Raw genomic sequence first — 27,920 nt, 5'->3', positions numbered from 1 at the left:
AGGTTCCAGCATACACAGTTTAGGGACTCACTACACTGATGGGCCAGAAGATAAAACCATAGGTGGGCTGGATGCAGAATACACAGGAAGGGAATTCAATGTATGCAACCAGAACCAGATAGATAGAACAGTAAATGTGCCAGGATGGAAATAAACATGACAAAACCATTGTCATTTTAAACTGCAAAGCACAGCGGCGCATAAGTCTCTGTAAATTGAGGTAGGCCTTACAGCTGAATGTAGGCCATTGAAATAAGTTGTTACATTGTAGGAATTGCAGTGACTGCACTGTGGCTAAAGCTGAAAGTTATTTCAAGGCTGCAAGAATTTAAAAAAAGAGGTTTGCGCACAGGAACAGTGAGACATGCAAGCCAATAAAAACCCTTCTAGCTGAGAGGGTGATGTCCGAAGCCGTCCGCGAGGCAGACGCTAAAACCCAAATAAATACAGCGATGAATAACTGAAACACAGCCTGGTAGCACGTCAATCAAAATAATAGTTATTCAAAATGTGCCGATGAGATAATGCATCTGCCGTTCTAGACAAGAGTGTGCCAGCACAGAGAGACTTCCATGGAAAAAGTCTTAGACCTCAACAGACATCATGGCTGGGATAATAAGGGCTGTTTTATTTCATTGGAACAACTGTGATACATTTATTTTCCTACCCGCATCTGTCTCCATATCTCTTCAAACCCTGTCAGTTCAAGGTTGTCCATATCAGATGCCAGTCAATGAGGGCCCATATTTACTCTAGTTTAGTGCTAACCAAGAGTTTCAAAGCAATGCTGTATTATGCTTGATATTTGTAGTGGGAGGAGGGAAGGCATGGTATCACAAGAATGACACTGACTCAATGGATACAATTTGTAAAACATTTATGAAAAATGATGGGGTCAGAGTTGTCTCGACCATCAAACGATAAACTAAACAATCCTAGTGGAGTCCGACAAATCAAAATGGCGTATGCTAACAAAAACCTAATGCCTGCCCTATCTCCTGTACAAAAACTGTAAAAAGGATAAATGTATGCAAAAGAAAAATCAGCATCCAAAAGAATAAAAAAGGTAGTTGAACCAACTCTCCTCCTCATGTTAAACCTCAAGGAGTAAGGCTGTTCTGGAGTTTTCGACCCACTGCTCTCATCCCTTGGTCCGTTGCTCTGCCCCAGTAGGTGTGCCTTCATCCCGGAAGTTCTGCTCATACTCATGTTTTGCCTTGCTCAGAGTGTGTCTTCAGGTGTTGCCTCTTATTGGTGTGAGGAAAGCTAACTGGTATCAGGTGTATGCACTAAATGTAAAGTGCCTGACTTTGCCTGACCAGATTAACGGGACATGTCCAGTACGATGTGAGAGAGTTAGTCTGGTTACTCTCAGTCACCTTCTTCCTCGGCCCAGTGTTTGTGTAAAAAGGGGGTCGGGGGAGTTGGGACTTCGGAAAATCCTACAAAATAGGATGGAGTCTCACCATCGGCTGTCTCACCCCCACTTCCTGAAAACACCTCATCCAGTTGTTCCTCCCGTACTAGGGGGAGAGACACAGTCACACGCCCTGGTGGTTGGCACTTCTGGAGCCGATGGATGACTCGCCTCCACTGATGCTCCGTCACGTTTTGCGCTGCACTCTCAGTGCGGGCTAGTTGTTTCCAAGATGGCCGACTGCTGGGAGGTTCTTATTCCCATTCCTCCCAGCGGTCGGTGTGTTGCAAATCTGATGTGACTTTCTCCTTTGGGTCCAAACGGTGTGATTTCCTCTTTTGGCTGCCCGCTGTATTTTCTTTCCTCTGGTCCTTGCCGGTAAGCTTCTGCTTTGCTCCCCCCGCTCGCAGCAGGTTCTCGTCCCTGTCCGCGGCGTTGATTCCTCTTTGCGCCACCCCCCGGCACTTCCTTTCTCTCTCTCTCTTTCTCCCTCCCGCTTTCCTTGGCTTTCTTCTCCCCTTGCTTTCCCCGCATTGAATTTTGGCTCCTTGGTCCAGTTTCCTTCTGGTCGCTCTCCTCTGGCCTTCGGGCTGCTTGGGTACGCAGTATCTTTCCTTCCGCTGTCCCGGCTGTCTGGAGCTGCTCTGCCAGTTGTCTGGATTACTCACCTTTGTGTTGTGGTATACATAGTCTCCCTGGTATTTCTCCTTCAAGCCAGACCTGGATCCTTACCGTCTTCCAGTGCCCTCCGTAGAGCTGACTTTTTCTGCGAGACACCTGGAATATCATTGTTGCTCCTCCTCACACCACCAGTCAGGGTTTTTTGTGCCTAAGGAGGCTTTTTCGCCCTGTTTTCCTGGCTATCCTGGGAGCGGGGTCACTGGTCTGTTTACACCTGACAGCCACAGTGGCTTTATTTTGGGGTAGACCGTGCCTGCACAAAATAAAAGATAACAGAGGAAGGAAGACAACGCCATCTCCAAGCTCCAGCTCTCCATGTGAGGAGGAAGGAGACTCATTTGAGACGGATACTGAGCCTCCCGTAGCAGCCATTGACAGAACGCCCTCTGGTTTCTCACAGAGGTTTCCCTGGATGGAGCTTTAGATAGGGACCCATCCTATTACTATTTTTTCATCTATAATAAATATATCTAGCTTAGCCAAGTAAACCAATGAATAGCAGTAATTTTTTTGTCATCAAGACATCAGCTCTGACAAATCAGCACTACATAAACTGTCGTCATCCAATGGAGCTCTGAGAACTCGAGTGAGAGTGTCTTGTTTCCCCCAGTTTTTGTGTATTTGAATAAAGGCTGTGTACGCTCGCATTTACATACTCCATCCTCTGTGTCGCCACTTTAATTGGCAAATACTACATAGCGGGCTGTGCTACTTTTTGGGCCCCTGATTACAGTATGAAATGCCATTGACTTCCCGATCACAGTGAATTTTATCTGGCAACCGACGGGAGATTCTCCCTGCCACATATAGGTTTCGACAAGTGTTCATCTCCGCACCTAATTCTTTGCTTCAATTCAGCTCACATTTTAGGCTTGGATTTTTGTACAAATTCTTACCATTTATAATTACTAATAGGTAGATAAAACACAATATTAGGAGATTTTTCACTATTTAGCTGTATTTCTAGGTGAAACACATGCAAACTTGTAATCAGACCCACAATGTTAAACATTTAGTAGAATGTGGTAAACAAACCAGACATGGTATATTTGCGAACTTTACTGCATTTCCATATCAATAATATAAAGTGAAATGTGATTACGTTTACACCATCACCATGACTGCATTCGATACTACAATCTGCTGAGCTCTAAATTAGGTCTTTTGTGAGAAAGTACAGAAGGCACAGAGTATTTAATCAAATGATCTTCTCTGTCTCTCTCGTAAGGAACATTCAACATATTTAAGGAAACCACAGAGTGAAAGCTAGCGTGAGTGATGGTGGCTTTTCTCTTAGAGGGCCTGCAGGTGTACAGATGTTGGCCTTTACTCAAGGAGCAGAGTTGCATTTATCAATGATGGTCTAGCACGTTATGTCAATCGGGGACTTGTTTGTTTAGTGTACATGATATATATTTATATATAGGAGTAACAATGTTACTTCAGCATAAAAAACGTACAATAGATAAGAAATCAGATTTGACAGGAAGCTCTGAGCTTCTTAAAATGGGGCGAGTTTGAGGAACATTCTGACCAGGTTGTGGAGGGGACTAAATGGAACAGTCACCGCAGACAATATATATATATAAAGGACATTTTAATAGAGAGATCAAATGAGAGTTCATGAAAAGAGTAGACGATTTGGGTGTTGTGCGCAAAGAGTTGGTACGAGAACCCAAAAGAGGAGATTAGTGCCCCAAGAGCAGAGGTGTGAAGTGTAAAGAGGAGTGGACCCAAGACAGAGCCTTGTGGAATACCAACAGTTAGAAGAGTGAATTGAGAGGTGTTGTTGCTCCAGGAGACAGAGAATTGGCGATGTGCAAGGTAGGATTCAATCAAGGCAAGGGAATCCCAAGAAGAAAGAGTATTAAGGAGATCAGAGTGATCAACAGTGTCAGAGGCAGCAGACAGGTCAAGGAGAATTAGGATAGAAAATAGTTTGGAGTGCTTAGTTGAGGCGATGAAGTTGGACACATTCATGAGAGCAGTTTCCGTGGAGTGACAGGAGCAGAATCCTGCTTTATGGGGTTCCATGTGATAACATCCCTGCAAAAATGCCTTTTTTGCTGCAACATTATCAAATGGAACCTGCGGGGGACACCCCCGGAACCCTGTTTTTTTTTTTTAAAAAAAATGGAGCGGGGGACGCCCCAGCAACCCCCGCTCCCATTTACACCTAATATTGTCCCGATCTATAATGTCGCCTATGCCGTTTCCCAGCGACTATATGTATGGCGACATTATAGATGGGGACTTTATTACCCAATACCCTTTATGGGGTTCTCAAAGATTGTGCATGTCCAAGAAATTGGTAAGACAGTTGAACACAACCTTTTCAAGCAGTTTAGAGTAGTGTGGAAGGGAGAACATTTGCCAGTAGGTTCAGGTCAGCCCCTTGCTTCTTTTGGAGAGGGATGACAAGAGACTGTTTTAAAAACAGAGGAATCCAAGCGGAGCCGAAGGACAGGTTGAAGAGTTCAGCGAGGAGAGAGGCTATAGGGGGCAATAGGCTTCACTAACTGAGGAGCAGCTCTGATGGGGCACAAGTGGAGTTAGCCTTCATCAGCAAAGATAAGACTTTGCCAGTATTAGTGTGACCAAAGTGGGAGATAGAGGCAGAGGATGATGGTAGAGTAGGCAGAGTGTCAAATGTAGGAGCAGTGGAGTGTGAAAAAGGTCAGGAGAATTTTAGAAATGTCTGCAGTGAAGTATTCAGCTAGGACACTAGCTGTGAGAGTGAAGTTGATAATCATAGTCTTAGGAGGAGGGAGGTGTGAGTGTAGAGTGCCCTGTGGCCGACAAGGATGGTTGGAATGAGAGTCAATGAGGGTTAGGTAGAATTCCCTTTTTGCTCTACGAAGAGTGGACTTGAGAGAGTTCTGGGCAGAAAGGTAGAGTTGCAGGTCCTCATGAGAGTGGGTAAGCCCCCATTAGTGCACTAGCCGATGCATGCCTGTGCGGAGAAAGCATATGAAGGGGGTGACCCATGGTTGAGAAACAGCCACCAGGAGGAAGCGGCATGGCATTTTTTACTGGTCATCAAGAGTGAAGGCAGCAGGATGAGTGTTCCGACGTGGTACTGGTCCACATTGGAGGACCACTCTGTACATATTTCTTTACTGTGGCATGGCATTTTCTACTAGGCTTCAAGGGTGAAGGCAGCACAAGTGTTCCTGCATAGTATATACCTCATTGGTGGACCAGTCTGAACATAATTATTTACTGTTGGATGGCATTTCTTTTACTGGGCATCAAGGGAGAAGCCAACATGGTGAGTATTGTTATGACATGATATATGGCCTTTATAATGTGGCTATACACAAGTGTTTCAAGGCGTGACAAGGCAAGGGAGGGAACAGAGGGAAGACAGAGACAACGATCTTACTAGGCCAGGTGACATTGAGATTGCACAAGTACAGGGGAGGGTGTAGAGGGAACTGTGCGAGGGGGGGAGGGGGCAGTGCAGTGTATAGCATAACAATAAAATAGATAAAAGCTATTGTTATGTGGCTAGACTGGCCTCCATATGTGCAGCCAGTCTGGATATTTTTCTTTTTACTGTCACATGGCATTTAATACTAAACAGCAAGTTAAAGCAAACAAAGTGTTATTACATGGCTAGACTTACCTACATTGGTGCAGCCAAACTGGACATATGTCCTTAATATGGAAAGGCATAGTGTACCGGTAAAGCCAAAAGGAGTATGTTAATATATGGTGATATTGGCATATATTAGTGCAGCCTCCATGAACATGTATGGGCACAGCCAACTTGAAAATGTTTTTATACTGGCATAAAGTCATACTGTTCAAGTGCTTGTGTGCACTTTTGGTGACTTGTATCTTTTGGATTTTTTCATGCATTACCCAACAAATCCGATTGCAAATTGTTGCTTTTTACCCAACATTTCACTTAAAGGGTTGCTGGAAACGCACAATTTTAAACTCTTCAGGCTCCCTCGCTTCCGCATTTTTATGTGAAACATTTACGACGCTCCATTTAAAAAAAAACTCACCAGCCACCACTGATCAATATGTATGTTTATTTACTAAATATATATGTTTATTTACACTGCAATACAGTTATATTTGCTTATCACTTTGATCTGCTCTGCTTCCAAATGTGAGACGCAGGCAGATTCCAGTTCCTTCTGGACTTAGCTGCATTCAATGTTGTAGGTGAATATACATAATGTTCATATTCGGGTATTTGTAGAGCACCCTAAGTTGATTCAAATTGTCATCAGCATATCGGTAAGTTGACAGTAAAATTACAGCACGTTGACAAGCCTTGCTTCCCCATGCTGGTGGACAGGATGTCCAGACACGAAATGGAAGCTTGTTGTAATTCAATTGTTTGTGATATAAGCCGGGCGTCATATCTGAGCTGATCTGTAAGTGAGTGGTTTTAGTCAAGATGAGGTGACTTGGACGTCCAGATAGGTTAATGCCTTGGATGATCCGCTCTTGCTTATCTCCTCTAAGATAACTTCATTCTTTGTATCATGTATCCAGACTCTACTTCTCCCTTTTATACTAAAAAAAAGAAGAAAAAAAAGCACACTTTGTCAAATCACAAAGAAAATCAATACCACCTGGCACATGACATTACAAACCATGGATACTTTATTTTCTTTGAAAAAGTAAAGTCACTTTGACATGAGTTTAAATTGGTGACAAAGTGAAGGAGAAAACAATGCTTTTACCTTACAAAGTGAAGTGTTATAATTTTACCAGTAGCAATTGATACTTTAAAAAAACTCCTAGCATCACACATAGAGCAAGTTTAAGAATCAAGCAAGTGATATTTGTGACTAAATAGGTTTTACAACAGGCTATGATAATTCAATGGGGCACGGGATTCTGGTTCAGAATCAAGACTCCTCTGCTACACTCAATGCCCTATATTGATCCATGCACTCACTTAATTGATGGTTCAAGTGGAGGAAAAGATGTATTACTGTAATTCACCTTGACCCTGACAGCTCAATCATGCAAGGATTACCGGTAATCTGCATTGCTCCCTAGTCCAACTCTTCCTCATTGCAATACTTACTTTTTAAGTGTCCACCCTCCATCACAGGAACCCCTGTACAACTTTGATTTCATTTCACTAACCAACCCCGTCCTCTTTCTTGCAGAGCCACGTGAGCGCCTGGAGACTGCACCTAGGTGGTAGTAGTGCACAGTATAAGTCAACATAACATTTTCGCCTAGGGCTGGGCGATATATATCGAGTTTTGGAGATATATCAATATATTTTCAAAATCGATATAGGATGAGACAATATCATTAGCATTGAGATATAAATACATTATTACATATACTGCTTTTTTATTTACATGCTGATATTTACACAGCTGTGTGTATTCTCAAACAAGAAGAGGAACCCTGTATTTGCACTTGATTTTGATCAATGTCTCATAAATAAAGGTGTTTTGACATCTTACATGTAGTTGGTGGCTAACAACTGAGCATTTAGCCCACAAAACAATACAGAGATATATATCGCCCAAAATATCGAAATATGACTGTTGGTTCATATCGCCCAGCACTATTTTCTCCGATCTCTTTTCCACCATTGGGGGGGGGGGTAATTACCACCCAAATCGCACAATCTCATAATTACATTTCCCCAAAGCAGGTTCTGGGTCCCTCCATACAACTATAAACGGTGGGAGTGGTGGGTTGCAAGCACTGCAACGAGGAAGAGTAGGACTATCACTCATGAAGATTGGCAGTAAGTATTCTTAGCATTCCCTCCATGTCCCTTTTTACTCATCCCAGGACATAGAGCTATACCAAAGCTTGAGATGGATTGTAACTATAAATCAAATCTATAGTAGGTATTTGAACACAGAGACCTCCTCCTTCTGCTCCAGACACATGTGCCACATGAACATGAAGCATGACAATCTACAACAATTTTGTAGAGCGGTACCAAGCTAGCAGAAACGGTCTATAGGCAGCCATGCCAACCACTTGAACGACTACCCAGGAATGTGACACGCTCCTGACATATGATCCTGGACAGTGGAGTAACTTTGCTGAAAATGTTCAGGGGGGGACATGACATCTAACGAAAAGGTGCCCCTGCCAAATGAATTGGGACAAAATGGTGTGTCATTAAAGTTGGGGGGGGGGACAAACACCCTTGCCCCCCTAAAATTACGCCCATGATCCTGGAGCCTTGGGTTAGTTAGAGCAACACTTGCTCCTTCCTCTGCCAAGGTTCTAACTGAACAAATACATCTACTGACTGGGATGACCAATTCCTTTTTCCAGCTCCAGTAACTCTGAAGGTCACCAAGAGAATGTACAGTTTTCTCACAAAGTGTGCATCTTTTACATTTAAGCGGACATCACACCTTCTCCCATACAAGTGAAGCCATATTTTCTGGTGTCAAGGTGGCTCTGTAAGGATGCAGGTCGAATACTGAGCTTATAGAATTTGGAATTTTCAGTTAGGAAAGGATCACAATATCAGTATGTTAGCCTTCTGAATATTATCAGCAAAGAGATATGTATATTAGTAGCTCTAATCTCCCCCTGCTTGCCAGATGTGATGATTATTAGGAAACAATCTGCAAACATATTTTAATAGCCACGTTCCGGAGTGGAGGGATACATTAAGTTGTAGTGTGAAGAGAGGTACAGTAGTGGTGTGGAGAGGGGAGTAGTAGAGATGTGAGGAACATCAGAAGGGAGTATAGTACAGAGGCAACACATTTGTCTTAGAAACAAGACCATGTCGAGCAGCACAGGTTCAAAACCCGGTCGCGCGCTTAGAGGCTGGACTCTGCGTGAAGCGAGATATAAAAAAAAAAAGAAGAAGTGTGAGGGATATAGGAGAGATGGTGGGTGGAGAAGTAGGAAGGAAAGTAGGTGGAAGAAAGTGAGAGGGACAAAAAGAGACGAAGAGGAACAACAAGACATGGAAGGAAAGGACCAAGTGGGCCTGAGTGCCTGAAAGCACCAATACTGACGTTATAACACTTGAGGAACTTAGATTATGAAGAGGGAGTTAAAGAGCGAAGGCATTTGCCTTCAGGCCCTCACCGTCAGACAGACAGCATCTTAGATAGAAGGGGTTACTGATCTCTGGTGACAAACCTAGGGTTGGGGGATGTCTAGATTAGGGAGAAAACGGCCAGCTCTAGATGAGAGAAAGACCCTTTACTATTCTATAAATAGAAAACCTTTATCTGTCTTTGAGAGTTGGAGTGTTTTTGAGGTTATCTGTGACAGCTATCAAATAAGTAGTGCCTTCTGGGCTTAGCGTGTGGCTTTGCCCGGAGTTACCTGAACCCATCCATAGTGGCCAGATAGGCTAGGTCAGGGTATTTGGCCATTCCCCGATCACCCAGACTGGCCACTGGTCATAGCCAGCAGCACAATCCTCCCTGTCCTTGGGTATCTGGCAATGGCCATCTGTCATCCAAAGCCACCTGAAGTGGCCACCAGACATGACCTGTGTCAGTGCCCATTGCCCAGCTTATCATCCCAGCCTCCAATGCTTCTTATCGATCAGCTACAGAAGAGGCTCTGAACAACCAATTTTAAAAGAAGGATAATGATTGATTTCTCTCCAGTTGTATAGCTGTCATGGCTGAAGCCTAAGTTTAAGTGAACAATGTCGGCCATCTAGAGTTCAAATGAGTTGGGTTTGAACTGTCTAAGAGGATGACACTGTTAACTGACGATCATTCTGAATGGCTCTTTTTAAGGGAATGTATAAGTACACATCCTGGAGGTCCAACGACAATGGGAAAAGCCCCTTCAAATCACTGGGCTGACTGTAGGGAATCCAACCTTTTTGATCCTAGCTTGCTATGGGAAATCTGGATTTAAAAACATTCTGTCTTGCATGTGGACTATTACAGAATGGGTCCTCTTGCCCTTTTACCTCTTTTGAAACTTCCCACATCACTCAGTTTCCCTTCCTCTGTAGGATTGCCCTCCTTCTGGATTATCCATTTGGCCAATAGAAAACTCGGCCAACTGATGTGGTGGGGAGGTGAAACGTGGATGCTGTATTTCATCCCCAGTTCAAAACTCTGAGACCCTAGGTTATCTGCATCTAGATTAACTGTTAAATTAATCGAGATTAACTGTTAATGCTTTAACTGTTAAGGCTGACCGGGATCCCATAGATGCTAAAGCTTTGATGTTTTACCTGGGAGGTAGACACAACTGGCTTCAGAAAAAAACCCTTGCACTGAAAGGGATGGAAATGCTTGTCCTAATCAGCCTGTTTGGGGTCCTGAACAGTTAGTTCTCTAGGCAGAGAAAAACAACAGCTATGTTCTGATTAGTATTTACATGGCACTGTAACATATTTGATCACACTCCATGATAGAGTAGCTCTTCCAGCAACTGTCGAGTGCATTTTATGGCCATTCCAGAACTCCATCTTCAAGACAAGTAGGAGAGAATCTCCAATTGCCTTTTGCCTGTCTCCTATGTATTCCTATATCACCATCGTAAAGAAAATCACCCAATTCAGTGGTGTCCACTTTATCAATATCAAACGGTAGAGGGAAGCTTCCAGGATACAAACCAGTGACCTTACAGGTTACAGCTGTGGGACCATACTGATGCCTTAGTCCGTAGAGGTATTATATTCTCTTTATTTCCTGGAGTACAGAAGGGATCAGTGCCATAAAAAGAGCTATTGCCCGCCACACAATTTTTCACCACCTTAACTTTCTTGTTGCGCCTTTGATTAATTATGCCATTTTCTGTGTCAGATTGGGACAACACTGAAAGGATAAAGAAACAACATGTGTGGTCTTCGATCAATCATACAAACTTCCCTGCATTAGGCTTGGAGAGAAAGTAATTCAAATCCAACTTGGCAGCTTATTTGTGCTAACTAAAACGATGTGTGGAAGAGATATTTACATGTTGTATTTTCCCATGTGCATCCACCGCAGTGATGATCTTCTCTCCCAGCCGTTCCGAGGGGGAGGTCTGTCATACGCTCAGTGAGCGACCGCACTAGTTCTGTATAATGGGTGAACCACTCTCATGCTACTTATCCTACCAGCTAATAACATATATCGAGTCCCCTATGGACAGGAAATGGGGTAATCAGCAAAACGACAAGAGATATTCCTGCCTTACCAACAATAATAGAATTCTTCAATCTTTTGAATGGTGCATTTAATGAAAATATATGCATGTAGGACAGCAAATACAAAACATGTAATGTCTACTTAAAACAGCATAAACGTATAAAGTAGGATGAAATCAAATGAAATGTACACATACATAAGTATTGAAAACAGTATGTCAAACGCGACTTACACAAAACATATGCAAGTCTGAGATTGTCAGGCATTTATTTGAGATCATTCTATTATTTCCCTATTTTAACCCATATAGAGTAAATAACTACAAGATCCTAGGTACAATATTGTTCAACTTAAAAAAGGTATATATTGTTCAACTTAAAAAGGTATAAACCCTAATACATTTAAGAATATTATCCAGATACTGTGAGATATTCTCTGTTGCCCAACCAATCCCGCTGACAATAGGGCGGCCCTCTGGTATTAAATCATATTGCTTGTGGATTTTTGGTAAGAAATATATTATTGGTATAGTCGGGTTTTTGATTGTAAGACAGCTCTTTTCATTGTCTGAAATAAGACCTTTTCGATGCCATTCCAGAATCTTAAGTTCCAGTTTCTGTGCAATCTCATTTGTAGGGTTACTGGTAATTTCTCATAACAACCTGGGGTGTTGAGGTGATTATTAGCCATTTTCAAATAATTGTCTCGGTCCATAACAACGATGTTCCCTCCCTTATCCGCTTCCTTGATAATTATTGAGCGGTCGGTTTCTAATTGATGTAACATCTTGCTAAAATTGGAAGCCAGGACCCTAGACTTCCTCTTGCTTGTCATTGGCAAGAGAAACATCAATTGGATAATAAATCTGACATTAAGTTCATTGGTCTTCAAAAAGTAACCCTCGGAAGACGTGGAGGTGACAGAGAAAAGAGACTCAGACAAACTGAGGCGAAAATGATTTGCAAATTCAACTCCACAGTACTTGGACTTAATTCTGATAATGAAATGGTGTCCTTCTTATAGCAATAATTAAGTAGTAACTATAAAGTAGAGTAACATTTTTACCATCCATCCTTTTCACACTATCATATATTAAGGCCTTTCTGACTATGACATTATTCGATATATTTTTACAGAAGCTTCTCTCTTCAATTCTGCCTTTCTGACATTTTTAATACATTAACATCATAAATCCTTGATGTGCAGACTTTATTTTAATACTTACTACTTCACTTTAAGTGACTCACCATATATCTTTATGGCATGTTCACTCCATTATAATATGGCCGCCAGTGAACACGTGACTAAACATGGAGAAAGGACATTCTGTGATATCTGCTACCTTAGCAACAGATATAACAGAGAGGACGCATAATGGCGCCCCCTCGAGACTTGTAGCAACTTTGCGATCGTATGTGCTTATTCTGAACAGCAGGTAAGAGAGAGTCTGACTTTTCACGTATCCGAAGTTTCATGCGATTTTTGCGCACGCGAACGCACGTTTGTTACTTTTATAGACTCACTTGAAAGCTTTAAAATGTAATTTCGCGCACGCGATTGTGCGCCTTCAGTATAGAATACGTGTCAATCTACCACTACGATTTCACGCGAAGATTCATGCATTTCTCGCGCACGCGAATGTGCGTTTCCTACCTGTATAGACTTACTTTAACGCTTTAACATGCAATATCGCGCACGCGAATGTGCGCCTCCAGTATAGAATACGTGTCAATCCACCATTACGAGTTCACGCGTTTACACATTCACGCGTTTAGCTAAAATACGACCATTTATTGTCATCTACTAGTCTGTGCATGCGTACGAGCGCTTATTACTTACTGGTTGCTATAACGTATTAGGATCCCGTCACTGTAATGATCACATTTTTTGCACGCTTATGTGCGTGTCGTTTACGGATCAGACCATCACCTCCATTTATGCGTGTATTTTTTCACGTGAAAGTACTTTGCGAGTATTCGTACGTGTAATACGCTTATCCACGTATAATTTCACACGCGAAAGTGCACCATGAGTTATTAGGAGTGCGAACAACTTTTTTACGTGTAGCTTTCACTTAAACTTTGATATTTAAGAATACGTGCTATTTGGAAACCGAATACTAAGTGCATTTTTCACTACTTGAGTTTCATTTTATGTGACAGGGGCATCTTACATGACTACAAGGTAAGATGCTTCTACATATATTCTGAGACATGAAAGAATTTTAATGACCATAATAATTTTTTGATTTGTAAATGCATCATGTATCATAACTAACGAAGATTTTGCATCCATCTTTCTCCGAATCTCAACCCTGCTTCCTCCAACCCCTATTCCCCATACATTTACTGTCTGGCTTTTTATTTCTAACATCCATGTACTTTTGTGTTTATGTATTTTATCATAAAAATGTTTTCTTTCAATGCATATTTAATCTTAATATCTACATCATTACTTTATTCTTGGATATATTCACATGTCTACCAATGTGACTATTTGTTTATGTTTCCATTTTTTGTCTCATTTATGACTATATGATGTTAAGACTAATCAATAGCCCTGATTTGAAAAAGGTCCTTGGAGGACCGAAACACGTGTCATCAACTTTAAGGGCAATTTTTCTGAGAAATAAAAATATTTTGCAAGAATCAGGCGCAGTCTCTTTCCAGGTCACTTATACCTTACACTATTTTGCAAGGGGTCTTGTACTTGGCTAAACCCCAGACCTGGTGAGACGCGACTATGGACTTAGTGTACTGATTGTACCAACTATTTTCATTTTTTCACCACTATAAGATGTCGCCAGATTAGACCAAACATTCCAAGCCAAGGTTTTTGAAGAACATTAACGAGCAAGATTTCCAGTGGTTCCAAGGAAATAGAATATTTTTACGTCCATTGGCAATGCTGTTTTGTTTACCACTCTGCACGAAGCGTTGCAGAGAATCCTGTAGAAATGTAAGAGAAGGGTTGATGTTCAGTCGGTAGAAATGTCGGCAGGAGCAGCAAACAGAAACTCATTGAAAGAGAGAAAACACACAAAAAATGTATGCAAGCATGCACATAACAAAAACCCCCCAAATATAATGTCTTTTCAGAGACATTACTAAAGACACAATCCCCTACCCTGTTTCACATCCAACCCCCACCATCCTGTTCCTAGCACAGTAACTATGTGGGTTCCGTGGTACTTTGAGGATTAGACGTGCCACATCCGGCCCTTTTCAGGATGGCAGCTATGGCAATGGCACTATGGAGGCTAAGGCATTGCTCAATGTGGTTGCTGGTTGTGGTATGTAGACAAACTGTGGCAGAAGGTCTGTTTGTACTGATAAATGTAGGAGCCTATGGTTGAAGTGTGCAAGGTAAGGGGCAAGCATCCTGTTTGTATGCATGCACTGCACGCACTTGCTTAAAGTTGCTAACATAGATTCAGTGCTGCTTTTGTGGGATCACTTTTCAGACATTTGTAGTAAATGGGTTACACCGGAAAGACCATTCTGTGAAGTCCACAAGGTAAGTGGCAGGCATCCTGTTGTTATGAAAGCAGTGTTTGTATCGTATGATATGTTGTGATATGGTATGCTGTGACATTTGTACCGCGCCTACACACAAGCGTGTGAAGGCGCGACGAGGAGAGATGCGGAACAGAGGCGACACAGAGACAATGATCCCACTAGGCCAGGTGACACAGAGTGCGCAAGTGAATGGCAAGGGGGAGGGCAAAGTGGAGTAGATGGGAACAACAAAAAATAGCAATAAGCAATACTATGGCCAGTGCTGGCAAGTGCAAGGATGGGAATAGTTTCTTACCTGTAACTCCATTTCTCCAGCATTGGTATCTTTCATGGATTCACATGCTTAGAATATTCCCCTTCTTCAGACTGGGAACCCTCGGTACACTTATAAAGCCGTTTCCCTTAGGAAAACTTCTGACACTTCTGTGTCCTATCTATGTCGTTTTAGGGGCTGCTTACGCATGCCCCAATAGGACATAGTGGTATAAATGCCCCGCCCCCGCGGCTCCCTTCAGATTTTAACCCCTCCAAAGTAGAATGGGGTAAAACCTATTTATGTACATACATTTCATTCCGGTGAGGGCGGCGGGTGCATGTGAATCCATGAAAGATACCAATGCTGGAGAAATGGAGTTACAGGTAAGAAACAATTCCCTTCTCCAGCCTTGGATCTTTCATGGATTCACATGCTTAGAATAGATTGTATAGCAGTAATCCTGAAAAAAGGCCAACATATGCATCCAGGTATATATCTACCTATACATGCCTATACACAAGTACATATAACTGCACACATATAAATATATAAATGTACATATATTAATACATCTGCATAAAATAAGTAAAGACCCTTCCCGAATAGGGCTTACCTTATTGAAGCAGATGGCGCAAGACTGTCCTTCCCATCTGTACATCGTCCGCATGCTGCTGTTCGAGGCAGCAATGGCGGGTAAATGTGTGAGGCACCGACCATGCTGCTGCTTGGCAAATGTCCGTCAGCGGAATTCCTGCCCATAACGCCGTCGAAGACGAAGTTGATCTCGTGGAATGAGCTCTCGGACGGTGGTTTTCCTGCCTTGGAATGACAAAAGGCAATCGTCGATGAGACCCATCGAGCCAGTCCTTGTTTAGAAATTGCCTTTTCCCTCGTCGACGGACCATATGCAATGAAGAGTTGCTGCATAGATCTGAGTTGCTGAGTCCGATGAAGATAACATTTTAGAGCTCTCTTCACGTCCAAGGTATGGAGGGCTTTCTCTGCAGCCGATGAGGGAGTCGCAAAAAAGGTAGGCAGGACAATTGACAAGTGTTTATGATAAGCAGTAGGAACCTTTGGGATGAGACGAGGATTAGTCGACAGCACCACTTTGTCCTTAAAGAACCTTAGGTACGGCGGATCTATGACCAATGCTTGTAATTCTGAGAGCCGCCTAGCTGACGTAATAGCTATTAGAAAAGCCAACTTCCACGATAAGAATTTCATCGACGAGGTAGCCATCGGTTCAAAGGGGGCTTTCATTAACCCTGCTAGAACCACATTAAGACTCCACATTGGTGGAAAGCGCTTAATCGGCGGGAATGTACGGAACAGACCCCTCATGAAGTGTTTTACCAGCCTGTCGCTAAACAACAGAGACGACTGCCTCTTCCTCGTGAACATAGAGATGGCCGCCAAGTGTACCTTTATTGATGAAAAGGACAATCCGCTCTTCACCAAGTGTAGCAGATATGGTAGAAGTTGCTCCGGAGTTACCCTTAGAGGTTGCACTCCCGGCTGACTTTGACACCACGCACAGAACCTTCTCCACTTACATGCATACGACTTGTTGGTGGAAGGGGTCCGTGCTGCCTACAGGATTCTCCGACAATCCGACGAAATGCTCAGGGCACCAAATTCCGAAAAGTCAGGAGCCAAGCTGTGAGATTGAGACTGTCCGGATTGTGATGCCACACTGTCCCTTTGTCCCGGGACAGGAGGTTTGGGACCTTCGGAAATGTTATCGGTTGCTCTATTGACAGTTGAAGCAGGTCGGGAAACCACGGCTGCCTCGGCCAATACGGGGCCACTAGGATGACTCGACACCTGTACCTGCGTATCCACTGCAGGGTTCTCCGTATAAGAGGGAACGGGGGAAGGCGAAGAGAAACTTGTCCGTCCACGGGAAGGAGAACGCTTCCCCCAGAGAAACTTCCTGTGGCCACCTGCTGGCGTACAGCTCGCACTTCTTGTTCACCTCCGTTGCGAAGAGATCCAGCGGAGGTTGCCCCCACTTCTCGAAGACCTTCGATAACTGAACGTTGTCCATCTCCCATTCGTATATTTAGTCCATTTTCCTGCTGAGGGAGTCCGCTTGCTCGTTCCTTACTCCAGGGAGATGGTGAGCTACCATGGATATATCGTGCTTCAGAGCCCAATGCCACACCTTCTGAGCCTCGATGGAAAGGGTTCTGGACCGCGTGCCCCCTTGCTTCCTTAAGTAAAACATTGCTGTCGTGTTGTCTGTCAATATTCTCACTACTGACCCTTTGATGTGTGGTAGGAAAGACTTCAAGGCCCAGCGCACTGCCCTCCGCTCCAGAACGTTGATGTGCAGGAGTGACTTCGTCCGGGACCATCGACCTTGCGTTTGGAGAGTGCCCATGTGTGCTCCCCAACCCGTCAGGGACGTGTCCGTCACTATGGTTAGCCGAAACTCCGACTCCTGTAGGGGTACCCCTCTGGATAAGTTCTGAAAGCTCTGCCACCATTGTGAAGAGCCTGCAGGAGATTGTCATCGTCGACGGTCAGCTTGTCCGACCAGAGCCCTTGGGCCTGCGTCCACCGGTCCGCCAGGAACTCTTGAACTGGCCTCATGAACAGGCGGCAGTTGCTCACTAGAGGAATGCAAGACGCCATAGCGCCCAGAATCGACACATATCTTCTCACTGATACTCTGGTATTGATCCTCCACCGACTTGCTAACCGATTGAGTTTGGTGATTCTGTCGACGGATGGCCTCACTAACCCTGACTGGGTCTCGAACTGTGCGCCCAGGAACACTAAGCTTCTCGACGGCGTCAACGAAGATTTCTCGAAGTTTACCGCAAACCCCAGCCATCGTAAAAGTTGCATGGTGGCCTGCAAACTTGTGCGAGTTGACATAGGGAAGGACCCCCTCATCAACCACTCGTCGAGATACGGGTACACGTGATGGCCTTGCCTTCTCAACCAGGCTACCACTGGAGCCAAACATTTTGTGAACGTTCTGGGAGAGGATTTAAGCCCAAAAGGAAGCACTGTGAACTGGTAGTGAGTCCGCCCTACCACAAACCTTAGGAACTTTGTGTCGACGCATTGGTATGTGGAAGTACGCATCCTGCAGGTCCAGAGACGCCAGAAAATCCCCTTCTTGAACGGATCGGATCACTTCCTGGAGCGTGAGCATCTTGAATTTTAGGCTTTTCAATGTCTTGAGATCGCGCAGGTCTAGAATGGGAAGCCATTTTCCGTTTGGCTTTTTCACCACGAAGTATCGGGAATAAACCCCTTGACCCCTCTGCGATGCCGGAACCAATTCTATAGCTCGTTTTTGTAGTATAAGTGCTACTTCCTGCTGCAACACGCTCAGATGGGGTTGAGCTAAAAACGCTGGTGGAACATGCAGAGGATTGCTTTTGAATTGCAGGGAATGTCCATACCTTACTGTGTCCAACACCCACTGATCCGTTATTTGCTCCCATTCGTCGACACAGTGCAATCCCCTGCCTCCCAGAACATTCCGACGCCCGTCATTGTTGGTCTTTGGTCTGCTTATCTCTCGTCGACGACGAGTAGCCTGTTCTCTTCCTGGAGGTCTGGTAGTCCCAGCGTCGTTTTACCGCCTGAGAAGCCCGTCTGTACCGATGGGAGGAGTATGCCGGCCTATTGAAAGATATGTCTCTCGAAGCCGAGAATCGGGAGTTCCCTGATGCTCCCCTAAAGGGACAAAAAGACCGAAAACTCCATCCACTCTGGAGGGCCCCCAAGGAACGCGCCGTGTCAAGTCCTCCTTTTTGCCCTTCGGGGCCTCATCCACCTTTTCGACGAACAGAAGGTCTCCCTCAAAAGGCATATCCAGCATCTTGTATTGCACCTCTGGTCTAAAGTTGGTGCATTTAAGCCACCTTGCCTTCGTAGAACCACCCCGTTGTTGACTTGTTTAAACCCCGATTCCGCGAGGTCCACAGCGAAGTTTATAGCATGATTTGAGGCCTCCTCACCTTCCCGGACGAGTAACATTGCCGCCTTCCTATGCTCTTCCGGAAGATGCTGCAGCATAGGTGCCAGCCGGTGCCACATTTCTCTGTCATATCTGGCTACTATAACCAGAGAGTTGGCGCCTTCACTGTAGTTGCTCCTACCGTCAACACCTTCTAGCCAAAGGCATCTTGTCTTCAGGCCTCGTTTTCCAGGGGGTTGTGCATTTGTGCTGGGCCCTCGCTTTTCTCGCCGCCGCCGCTGACACCACCGAGTCAGGGGTTGGTTGGGAGGACAGTCGCGTAGGTCCCTGAGGCGTTCCCGCCTTTTCTGAACTTGACCTGCGTTTCTCCGATTCTCGACTCGAGGCTGATCTATGGTGATCGCGTGAGGAGGATTTCGACCTTTCCTTTTTCTCCTTCTTCGACGAAGATGATGATGATGATGTTTTCTTCGACGATAACTCCTTTGCGGAATGGCTTCCCGACGACCCTTTCTCCACCGGCCGTGGTTTCTTCACCGGGGGTTCCGCCGATGTTGAGCGGCGCCCCTGAGGATTTTGATGCTGAGGCCACGCTGCGCGTGGAGCTACCTCCGAAGGCGGGTATGCACCCGCTCCATCGCTCAACCATGCCACTAACCACCGACTTCGGTCTTTAAGAGTCTTTTGGTGCCAAAGGAAAAATAGCAGCGCCTGTCAGGTCAAAAGCGCCTTGAAATCACCTCTGTTTCTCTGAAGTGCAAGCTCCAAATGTCCATTTCAAACATTGCAAGATATCCCAAAATCTCACTGAACACCAGCAGACATTTGGCAGAATGAAGCCTTGTGTGCATACAAAATCTGGAAAGAGGAAGAGCCTAAAATAAGGTTCATAAGGAAACTGGCTGAGCTGTGGATGTCAGCAGCTGGAGTGAAATTGGACTTAAAACCACTAAGAGCTAAATGTTTAAAATAAATGAGTGACCTACTGTTGAGTGTCACATAGTTTGTAACTGTTGAAATGTCAGAGTTTTGAACTTAGAATCAGTGTTCTAGCTGCATGTGTAAAAATTGTCAGTTTGATTTGAATTTAGAAAACTGGAAACCCAAAGTGACATTTAGCTGAGGCCTGGCTTAAAGAGATTGAATTCTGCCTGACAACTACCCCCGACAGGAGTTGACCTGGCTCAACAACTCTTCCCAGGCCTGGCTGCCCCCACCAAAAGGAGATGACACCTCCCTGATTGAATTACCTGGGGACTGCAGGAAACTGAACAATGAGCCCAGGCAAATGTTATATTGGGGAGGGAGGGGGTCGTAAATGGCTTCCTCTTGGGGAGAAGGAGAAGTGCCCCTGTGTGAGCAAGCTGAGTTGGGGGAAGTGGATAAACCAGTAATTCCACCATGTTCTGGGGGAAACCACACCCCTGTTGGCCAGAACATAATTTTAAAAAGATGGATCATTCATAGTGCGGACTTGTCAAAATTATATAAATAATATCATTCTTGTGATTTTTCTGTGCACATTTTAAGAGGTGTCAGGACCCTGCGGGATGTTCTGGGGGGAGAGGGGGCTAGTAGCGGACAATAGGTTGTTGTTCAAAATGTATATATGTTAAAAATCTGACACGTTATCATCTGAAAACCATATCCCTTGTGCACATTTGTGTAAAATCTGGAAAAGTTTAGAGGTCGTTATCTGGATGAAAAGGGCAGAATTCTGTCAAAAGTGGACACGACATCTCACAAAGACAGGGATCGGATGGTTTGGTGCTACAGAAAATATGTTAACTGGACTGTAATATTAGAAAAATGGTACATAGATAAATGTGTGTTTGGATCAAATATAGATTTGTGTGCAATTTGACAGGGGAGGATCCTCTGACCATAAAACCTACCCCATCATTTGACTCACAACTCAGTTCCCCCAATCAAGGGAGAGAGGAAAGCTTGGCCAATGATAAGTTGAGAGGGGCTGGCTTAGATATGCTACGCACACACCCATTTTCAAAAGACATAAAAAGAGCCACTGGAAGCCAGACAGGAATTTCAATTTCCATTTCTGCCGAGCACGCTGACAGACAAATTCACATCCAGAACTCCAGAGATCTAGACTGACTCCAGCTAGACAGAGACTACAGAACTTTGAACCTAGAAGGCCCACTGCAAGCAAAAGTATCTTCAGCAGGCCTCAAAATCTTTTGCAACTGAACTCTTCAACAGCCGGGCTGTGCTGTTTGATTCTGGCTAGAACCCTAGGCCAGAACCCAGAAAGGAGTGCTGCATCCAGAGAGACCAGATCGCCGTGCAGTGCCAAGAACTTTCACCAGAACCAATAGCCGACCCAGAAAGCAGTGCTGTATCCAGAGAAAGCAGAACCAGGCAGAGACCGTCCGTGGCAAGGGAACCGCAGTCCAAACCTGACCAGATCAGTGACGAAGTCGCATTCCTGTCCAAAAGATGGTGTGAGTACTCTAGGACTGTGCCAGACTAATCTCTTAGTTTAAAATAATCTAATTAAAACTATTTTAACCTATTTAGAACTACCTCATAGGAATCGTGTGTGTCATTCTGTCCTTTTTAAAGCTGAAAACTGTCACCTGTCATTTTGAACTTTTAAATTTCAAATCCGAAAAACTACCTTCACAAAATCGTCCGTATCTCCGGAACGGTTTGTGCTAGGAGCGAAATTAAAGCTAAGATTCTAGGCTTACCAACGAACCTAGAACCGACTTGCTACTCCTTATAGGGCCTCCGTAATTATGCTCGACGCACGCGATTAAATTTGCCGCGATTTGACATTTTGCACAATTTCAGCCACGTGTAAAAATCAGCAGCTCCTTGGTTTCCTTTGCTAAAATTCATTTTTACCTGCTAGTTACTCATACAGCATTGCTAAAGTGAGCCTGAACTAATATAAACTAGATATCACCCACCCTGAACCTCTAGAGGGAATTAAAAGCATTTTTAGCACATTTCTCACTTCATTGTCATCACATTCAAAGCATTTTGGGCCTGTGTTTCAAACTTCTACCTGTTTTCCTCTAAGCTTGCTGGGGGGGAACTGAATTTCGTATTGTATTTGATTGCATTCCTGAGAACTGTGTGATCTTCTTTGCATCTCCTTATATTGCATAAAGGGGGGGGAGTGAATTGTCAAGGAAAAGTGATTACATTGTCTTTTGTTGAAGCCATATCAAGTTATTTTCTGTACTGCATTTCATTCATCATTGCATTTCCTTGAACCATATAAAGCATTCTTTCCCACCTTATTCTTCTGTTCCTATTCATAAGTAACCAAGAACTGTGCTACTGTAGGATTACCTCTTGCTGATTACTGCTCATATTCACAAGTGTACTATCCATTATCAATTTATTTATAGAAGTGTGATCTATATATATATTGTTTAATTTTTCAAATAAACCTTTTAAATTTGCAAAACAAGCCTACTTCTTGGCTCTGTGGGGTCAAGGGGGATTCTAAGAGAGGGGTGTTATACAAGGGTTCATCATCCAGATTATAACTTGCCATAAAAATACATAAATAAGGGCTCCCTTGGGCATCTCAGACAAGGCACTGACTTAGTGGGATTGCTTGATTGGAGTCACTTACACAGTGGGGGCTCGGAGCCGGGAAATTCTGGGTTAGATTTACCACTTGTGCAGCTTAATACAGTGTGCCAACTGACCGTATACACATATCCGGTTAGATCACCACACAGTGTTACGCTGTAAAGCACTCTTCAAAGGAACGCTCTAAGGAGAGGGTCTGTTTTGCAAAATAAAATACAAACTCTGTAAGTTGGGAAGGAACTCAAATCTCCAGAATGACGACACTGGTAGACATCAAAATAGCCAGAGAGCACTTCTTACATAAGCTATTTGTGAGAGGTGAGTGGACTCATCAGGACCAAACGGTCTGGTTGCAGGCAATCGCGCAACAGGTCACTGAAACAGGGTCAGATATATGGAGAGATCAGGGTCCATTACATGTGGCCCTGAGTGAACTATATATGGCCTATAAGGCCCAAGATGAACACGACAAGATGGTTAGGATAGCAGCATATTTGTATTGGGAGCCATGCAAGATAAATGTGCTGAAGACCAAGATCTGGCAAATAGGCGACAGATTGCGTTAGAGAAGGCCCAATCTGATCTGGACTCTTCTGAGCAGAGGCTGCTCAGGAGCCAGGAGTCAGAAAATGACAGCAGACAGTACATCATTAAAATGAAGGAGGATATGGACATCCTGCAACAGGAAAAGGCTGACCAGTATACCAGATTTCTGGCCTTGCAGAAGGAGCACCAAGACAGTTTGGACTCCCTACTGCAGAGCCAGAAAAAGCTGGAGCAACAGATACATTTCAACAGGGCGTGCACAGAGCAGGTAGCCACCCTGCAAATCCAACTAGACAGAGAGAAAGAGGAAAGCAATAAATTGATTCTGAAAGACCTGAATACCCAGGCAGAGTTTGATCAGGAGCGCCAGAAAGCTGGTGCCTTCCAAAGGCAAAGGGACGACCTGGCGGCACAGATGCAGACTAAGTCAGGAAAGGGACACCTTAGGCCAGGAAGTCTGCCATTTAAAAAGAAAAACTGAAGAAAATCACTTGGCCCTCCAGGGGCTGGGTGACCTCCAAAAAGAGCATCAGAACTTGTTAGAGCACACCAGGAGGGTGGAAGAGGCTCTGGCAAGAAAGGAGCAGGCCAGTAGGGATGGGACTCAGGAGGTAACCCTCCTGCAGCAAAGACTGGCCCAGTACTCCAGGACCAATCAGGAGGCACAGAGAGAGAATGAGGCTCTCTGCCAGCACAATGATAGGCTTCAGCAACAGGTAGCGATGCAGGAGACTGATAGAGTCTAGTAAGGCCTTAACTGAGGAACTGAAGGCGCAGGCTCTTGCATTGCAACAGGGAGCAGGGGCTGACATAGATGAAGTTCGCTGGGAAAGGGAAACGCCTGAGCAGAACCTCAGGAGCCCTAGTACCGGAGGCCATCATCTCTCTCAGTGCCTGGACTCTGCCACCCCCATGTCCCCTGGCGCACATGAGCCCGGGGCCACAGGGATGGCAGATACTATCTAGCCAAAAGTATGGGACTCATAGGCCAGTACCACCAAGGAATGGAGGGGCGGGCATCCGGGTATGGGCACCCAAGCACAGTGCAATTTAGTGGGGAACCCCAGGAGAGTAGGCCCATTAAGGGCATCCTGAAAACCTCTGCCCAGTTAGGTCAGTGGGGGGGGTACCCATCAAATCCTGGCAGCAAGGAGGGATCTGAAGACTCCTCTGAGAGTTAAAGGACACAGGAGACCAGGTCCCCACATTCTGCCAGCCATTCCCCGGCTCGCAGAATCTGGGAAAACCTGGAAGATCAGGCAGGCACCTCTGGGAGCAGTGCTTTTGAGTCAGAGGATGAATGGACCAGGGTTACCCGAATCAAAAAGGCCAATAAGGCAAAAAGGGCCTTGCTTAAGGACACCTTAAAACAGATTAAGGCAATCAGGAGTGTCATCACGCCTTATCATAAGAACGCCAAGTATTCTGTTTGGGAACACTTGGAGCTCTATGAGCAAATGATGGAGACTTTCCATTTGAAGGACAGCAGTAGCTGCATCCAATACGTCAAATGGACATTCTCCCCTGAATACTCCAGTTTCTTTGCGGGGCTGGAGGACCAAAACCATTCAAGATGGTCCGCATATAGGGCGGCCATCTTGAAACATTTTTCTGTTCATAGAAATCCTCAAGAGGCTCGCAAGACAGCCTACAATTTACAATGTGGGGAGGATCAGGCCCCACAAGAATTTGTGCAGGAGTTAAAGCATGCTTTTGCGCAGACTACAAAAAGGGTGCGCACAGACAGCAAAGAGTTTGTCAATACTTTTTTCCATGCCTTGCCCAAATACATCATGACCCAGCTAGTGAGAGATTTTCACGAGAAGAGGTCACTAGACTGGGTCATTGAACAGGCTACCCGGATCTATGAGGTGCAGAAGACCATAGAAAATAAAAATAATGCGCAGAAAAACCCCAAAACCAACAGCACCCCTGCTGCTGCCAAGGTGGCAGAGGTAAAGGTTGCCCCGTTTTAGATTTGGAGATGGGGGGGGGCCTAAAAACCTGCCTGCACCAAATAACTAACACCAGAAGGCCCTCGGGCCAGTCACAGACAGGGAGTCAAGGAGGTAGTCCCACAAATGGGGTCCCTCGCTCCCCTGATTATGTAGTCCCCGCTACAAGGGAAACCGACCCATCCTGGGTTATGTGTGGACTCCTCCAGCCCAAGGGGGGTGATCCGGCCAAGCACCTAACCCAGGGAATTTCCCTCCTAACTTCCCCCAGGAGGGCAGATATTCACCAAACCCTGGGCAGAATTTTCTCCCCAGGTATCCACCCAACTTCAAGCCCCAAAATCATCCATCCTTCTTTCCCCAGTTCCCTGAGCCCAGACAACCTAATCCGGGAGAGGGGAGGCCAAGGGTGGAGGGGTACCCAAATCTTCCCAACCCGGGGTATTACCAGAGAAGGGATAGCTACCCTTCCCGGGATCAGCCCAGGGGGGAAAACAGAAACCCGTATCAGCCTGAGCGGGTTTCACAACTTGAGCGCGAGGTCCAAAACATGGCACGGGATCTGGGTCACATGCTGAGGGCGCAACAGAACCCTCAGATGGGCATGCCGGCACAGAATGCCCCAAACTCTGGACCTGGTGCTCCAGAACAATGACGGGGGCAGCACCCCGATAACCCACCGGTTCCCAGGGAGGAGGCACAAAGGGAAGGGGGTGTAAAGCCTTGGAGGAAGCTTCCTTCCTCACTTGTAAACAGCCCCTGGAAACCCAGGAACCGGAAACGAAATCTCCTGCCCCTGAAAGTCTGCCACCCAAGGAGCAGAGGGGGTTAGGAGAAACAAGGTACCCAAACAGACCCACTTTGTGGAGGAGGTACAGATCTTCCAATTTGAGGGAGAGGGACCGTCAGAGGATCCTGGGAGAAGGATCTTCTCCTTCAGAGATGGGGGAACTCCTCCTAAGGAAAAATGGGTCCCAAGGGATTCACATCCCGACTGGGGAGATGTGGAGACTGAGCTACCGCCGCCCATCATCTCATCCCAGAACCATCAGCAAGAAAATCCCCTGGTTCAAACCCATCCTGGTGACTGCCTCCAAAAAGGGGGGGTGGCCCAGAACTGGAACCAGGGGAACCCACAATGGCTCTGATTTCCAGTTGCCAACTTTTTCTTGAAGATTCCCAAGACTCTCCACAGAATTTTGCCCAAATCTCTTCTCTCGCAATGTCCAAAACAAAAAAATTAGCCCGCCAGGTGTCCAAAAATGTACATTATCTGTGCCCCCTTGAGGAGAAGGAGGGAAGATATTATGCCCCGGTACAAGTACAGGGGCATGGCACAATTTTGGCACTGGTGGACACTGGATCCCAAGCGACCCTTCTGTCCAGAAGGGCCTTTGATGAATTGAATGCAGGAAGGGGGGAGAATTACCGTATTCCTCTCACCTCTCTTCCTGGAGAACTGCAGAACTTTGACGGGAAGGAAATTCCCGTTGAGGGGACTGCAGATTTGGACATTAAAATTGGTCGGCACAAGGTGAAACACCCGGTCATAGTAGTGACTCCAGAAGGCACCCCTTGTTTACCGGGGAATGACCTCCTCAGAAGGTTGTCACCCCTAATAGATTGCGTCAACAAGGTCCTCTGGACCCAGACTAGCCGACCAATAAAATGAACAGTGTGTCAACCATGTTAGTTTAACCGGCACATGCCACATGGTTGAACAAAAATCTGACCAAGTAGAATTTCACTTCCAGAACAGCCAGATTCCAGACGTGACAGTAATAGCAGTAGGACAACAGACTGGTTATGGGGGGGTCCTCTCTATTTCTGAAAATCAACCTTCCTTCCAGTTTAAGGTGGTATTCCACACTGGAAGGAAACACTCTGAAATTCTTTACAAATCCACAATCAGACATTCCCACTCCAATAGTTCAGAAAGATGTGAAATCAGCTCAGAGCCTGGCTGATATTCAACAAATTGGAGAGCAGTTGTTCATCCCTGTTCAGTTAAATGAGGGGAAGGACTCTGTTCTCGCCCGAGTGTGTGTGAAAAACGGTAAGAGCTTCATCAGCGAAGCCATATTCCGACAACTCCCAAAAGATCCAGCCTTTCTCACATTCAAACTGATAGACAAATGGGAAATGGACCTGGAAGCACCTCATTCCAAACATCTCCTGCCAAGCAGGTGTATGCTCAAAATCTCCATTGGCAACAAGAGCATAGTCCATAATTGTTGGGTCGTGCGAGACATCACTGCCACCTTTTACTTAGGCAGTGACATTCTCAATCGCTTTGCCATTAGTTTGGACCTAATAAACTTCAAAGCTTGGTCCCGATTAGCGGATAATCCCATGGGCTTTGATGATCAAGAAAAAGCATTTAGGTCAGCTCAATTGCTACCTTATGCAGTTGAAATTCAGCTTAAAGAGGAAGTCACCATCCCAGAAAGGACCTGACAATTCTCCCTGGAACTGAAAGTTAAAAGAGGACAAAAATTGAAAAACCCTGATGCTTATATTCATCTAAATGCTTCTCTCCAACAGCAAGGGTTAGGGGTAAACCCAACACCATTAGTCAACATAGAACATGACACCATTCCAATAGAGGTGGATAACATCGACTTAAAGAGTATTACTCTAGCCGCAGGCACCATTATTGGAATGGCGGTTGATGACCGACTTTTCTCCATTGATTTAGGAAAATAACTGTTAGGACCAATACCCAAGGACTGTTTTGACAGTGACAGTGATGACAATACAACACCAGACAGGATTTTCACCCGGCATGGGGGGGGGAACTTCCTGGTGTACACTTCTTGCCCTTATGGTAAGGAAGATGTGACTTGTGACTTCAGGAGGGATGAGGTGATTTTCCAGGTCTACGAGGGCTGCCTATCCCACCTGAAGCCTCCAGTCCAAATCAGCACTCTGACCAGGGACTTCTCCACCCAGCTGGA

At 45.1% G+C, this 27,920-nt stretch overlaps 1 protein-coding gene across 5 annotated transcripts in view; it reads right to left on the bottom strand.

Moving 5' to 3' along the window:
* Positions 1–6,124: 6,124 nt before the first annotated feature.
* Positions 6,125–27,920, bottom strand: part of LYRM9 (LYR motif containing 9) — a 173,760-nt gene continuing 151,964 nt past the window's right edge. For 3 of the 5 annotated variants that reach the window (XM_069615008.1, XM_069615004.1, XM_069615007.1), the window contains 2 exons: positions 7,155–7,266; positions 6,125–6,634 (listed from right to left, as the gene is read on the bottom strand). In XM_069615008.1, coding sequence (XP_069471109.1) covers positions 7,204–7,266 — 63 coding nt within the window. In that variant the 3' untranslated portion in view covers positions 6,125–6,634; positions 7,155–7,203. The remainder of the gene's footprint in view (positions 6,635–7,154; positions 7,267–27,920) is intronic. The other 2 variants (XM_069615006.1, XM_069615010.1) reach the window with 1 other exon arrangement.

Source organism: Ambystoma mexicanum, chromosome 9, assembly GCF_040938575.1.
Source record: "Ambystoma mexicanum isolate Mex_15411 chromosome 9, UKY_AmexF1_1, whole genome shotgun sequence".
Lineage (NCBI taxonomy): Eukaryota > Metazoa > Chordata > Amphibia > Caudata > Ambystomatidae > Ambystoma > Ambystoma mexicanum.
This window is presented reverse-complemented; position numbering and strand designations above follow the sequence as displayed.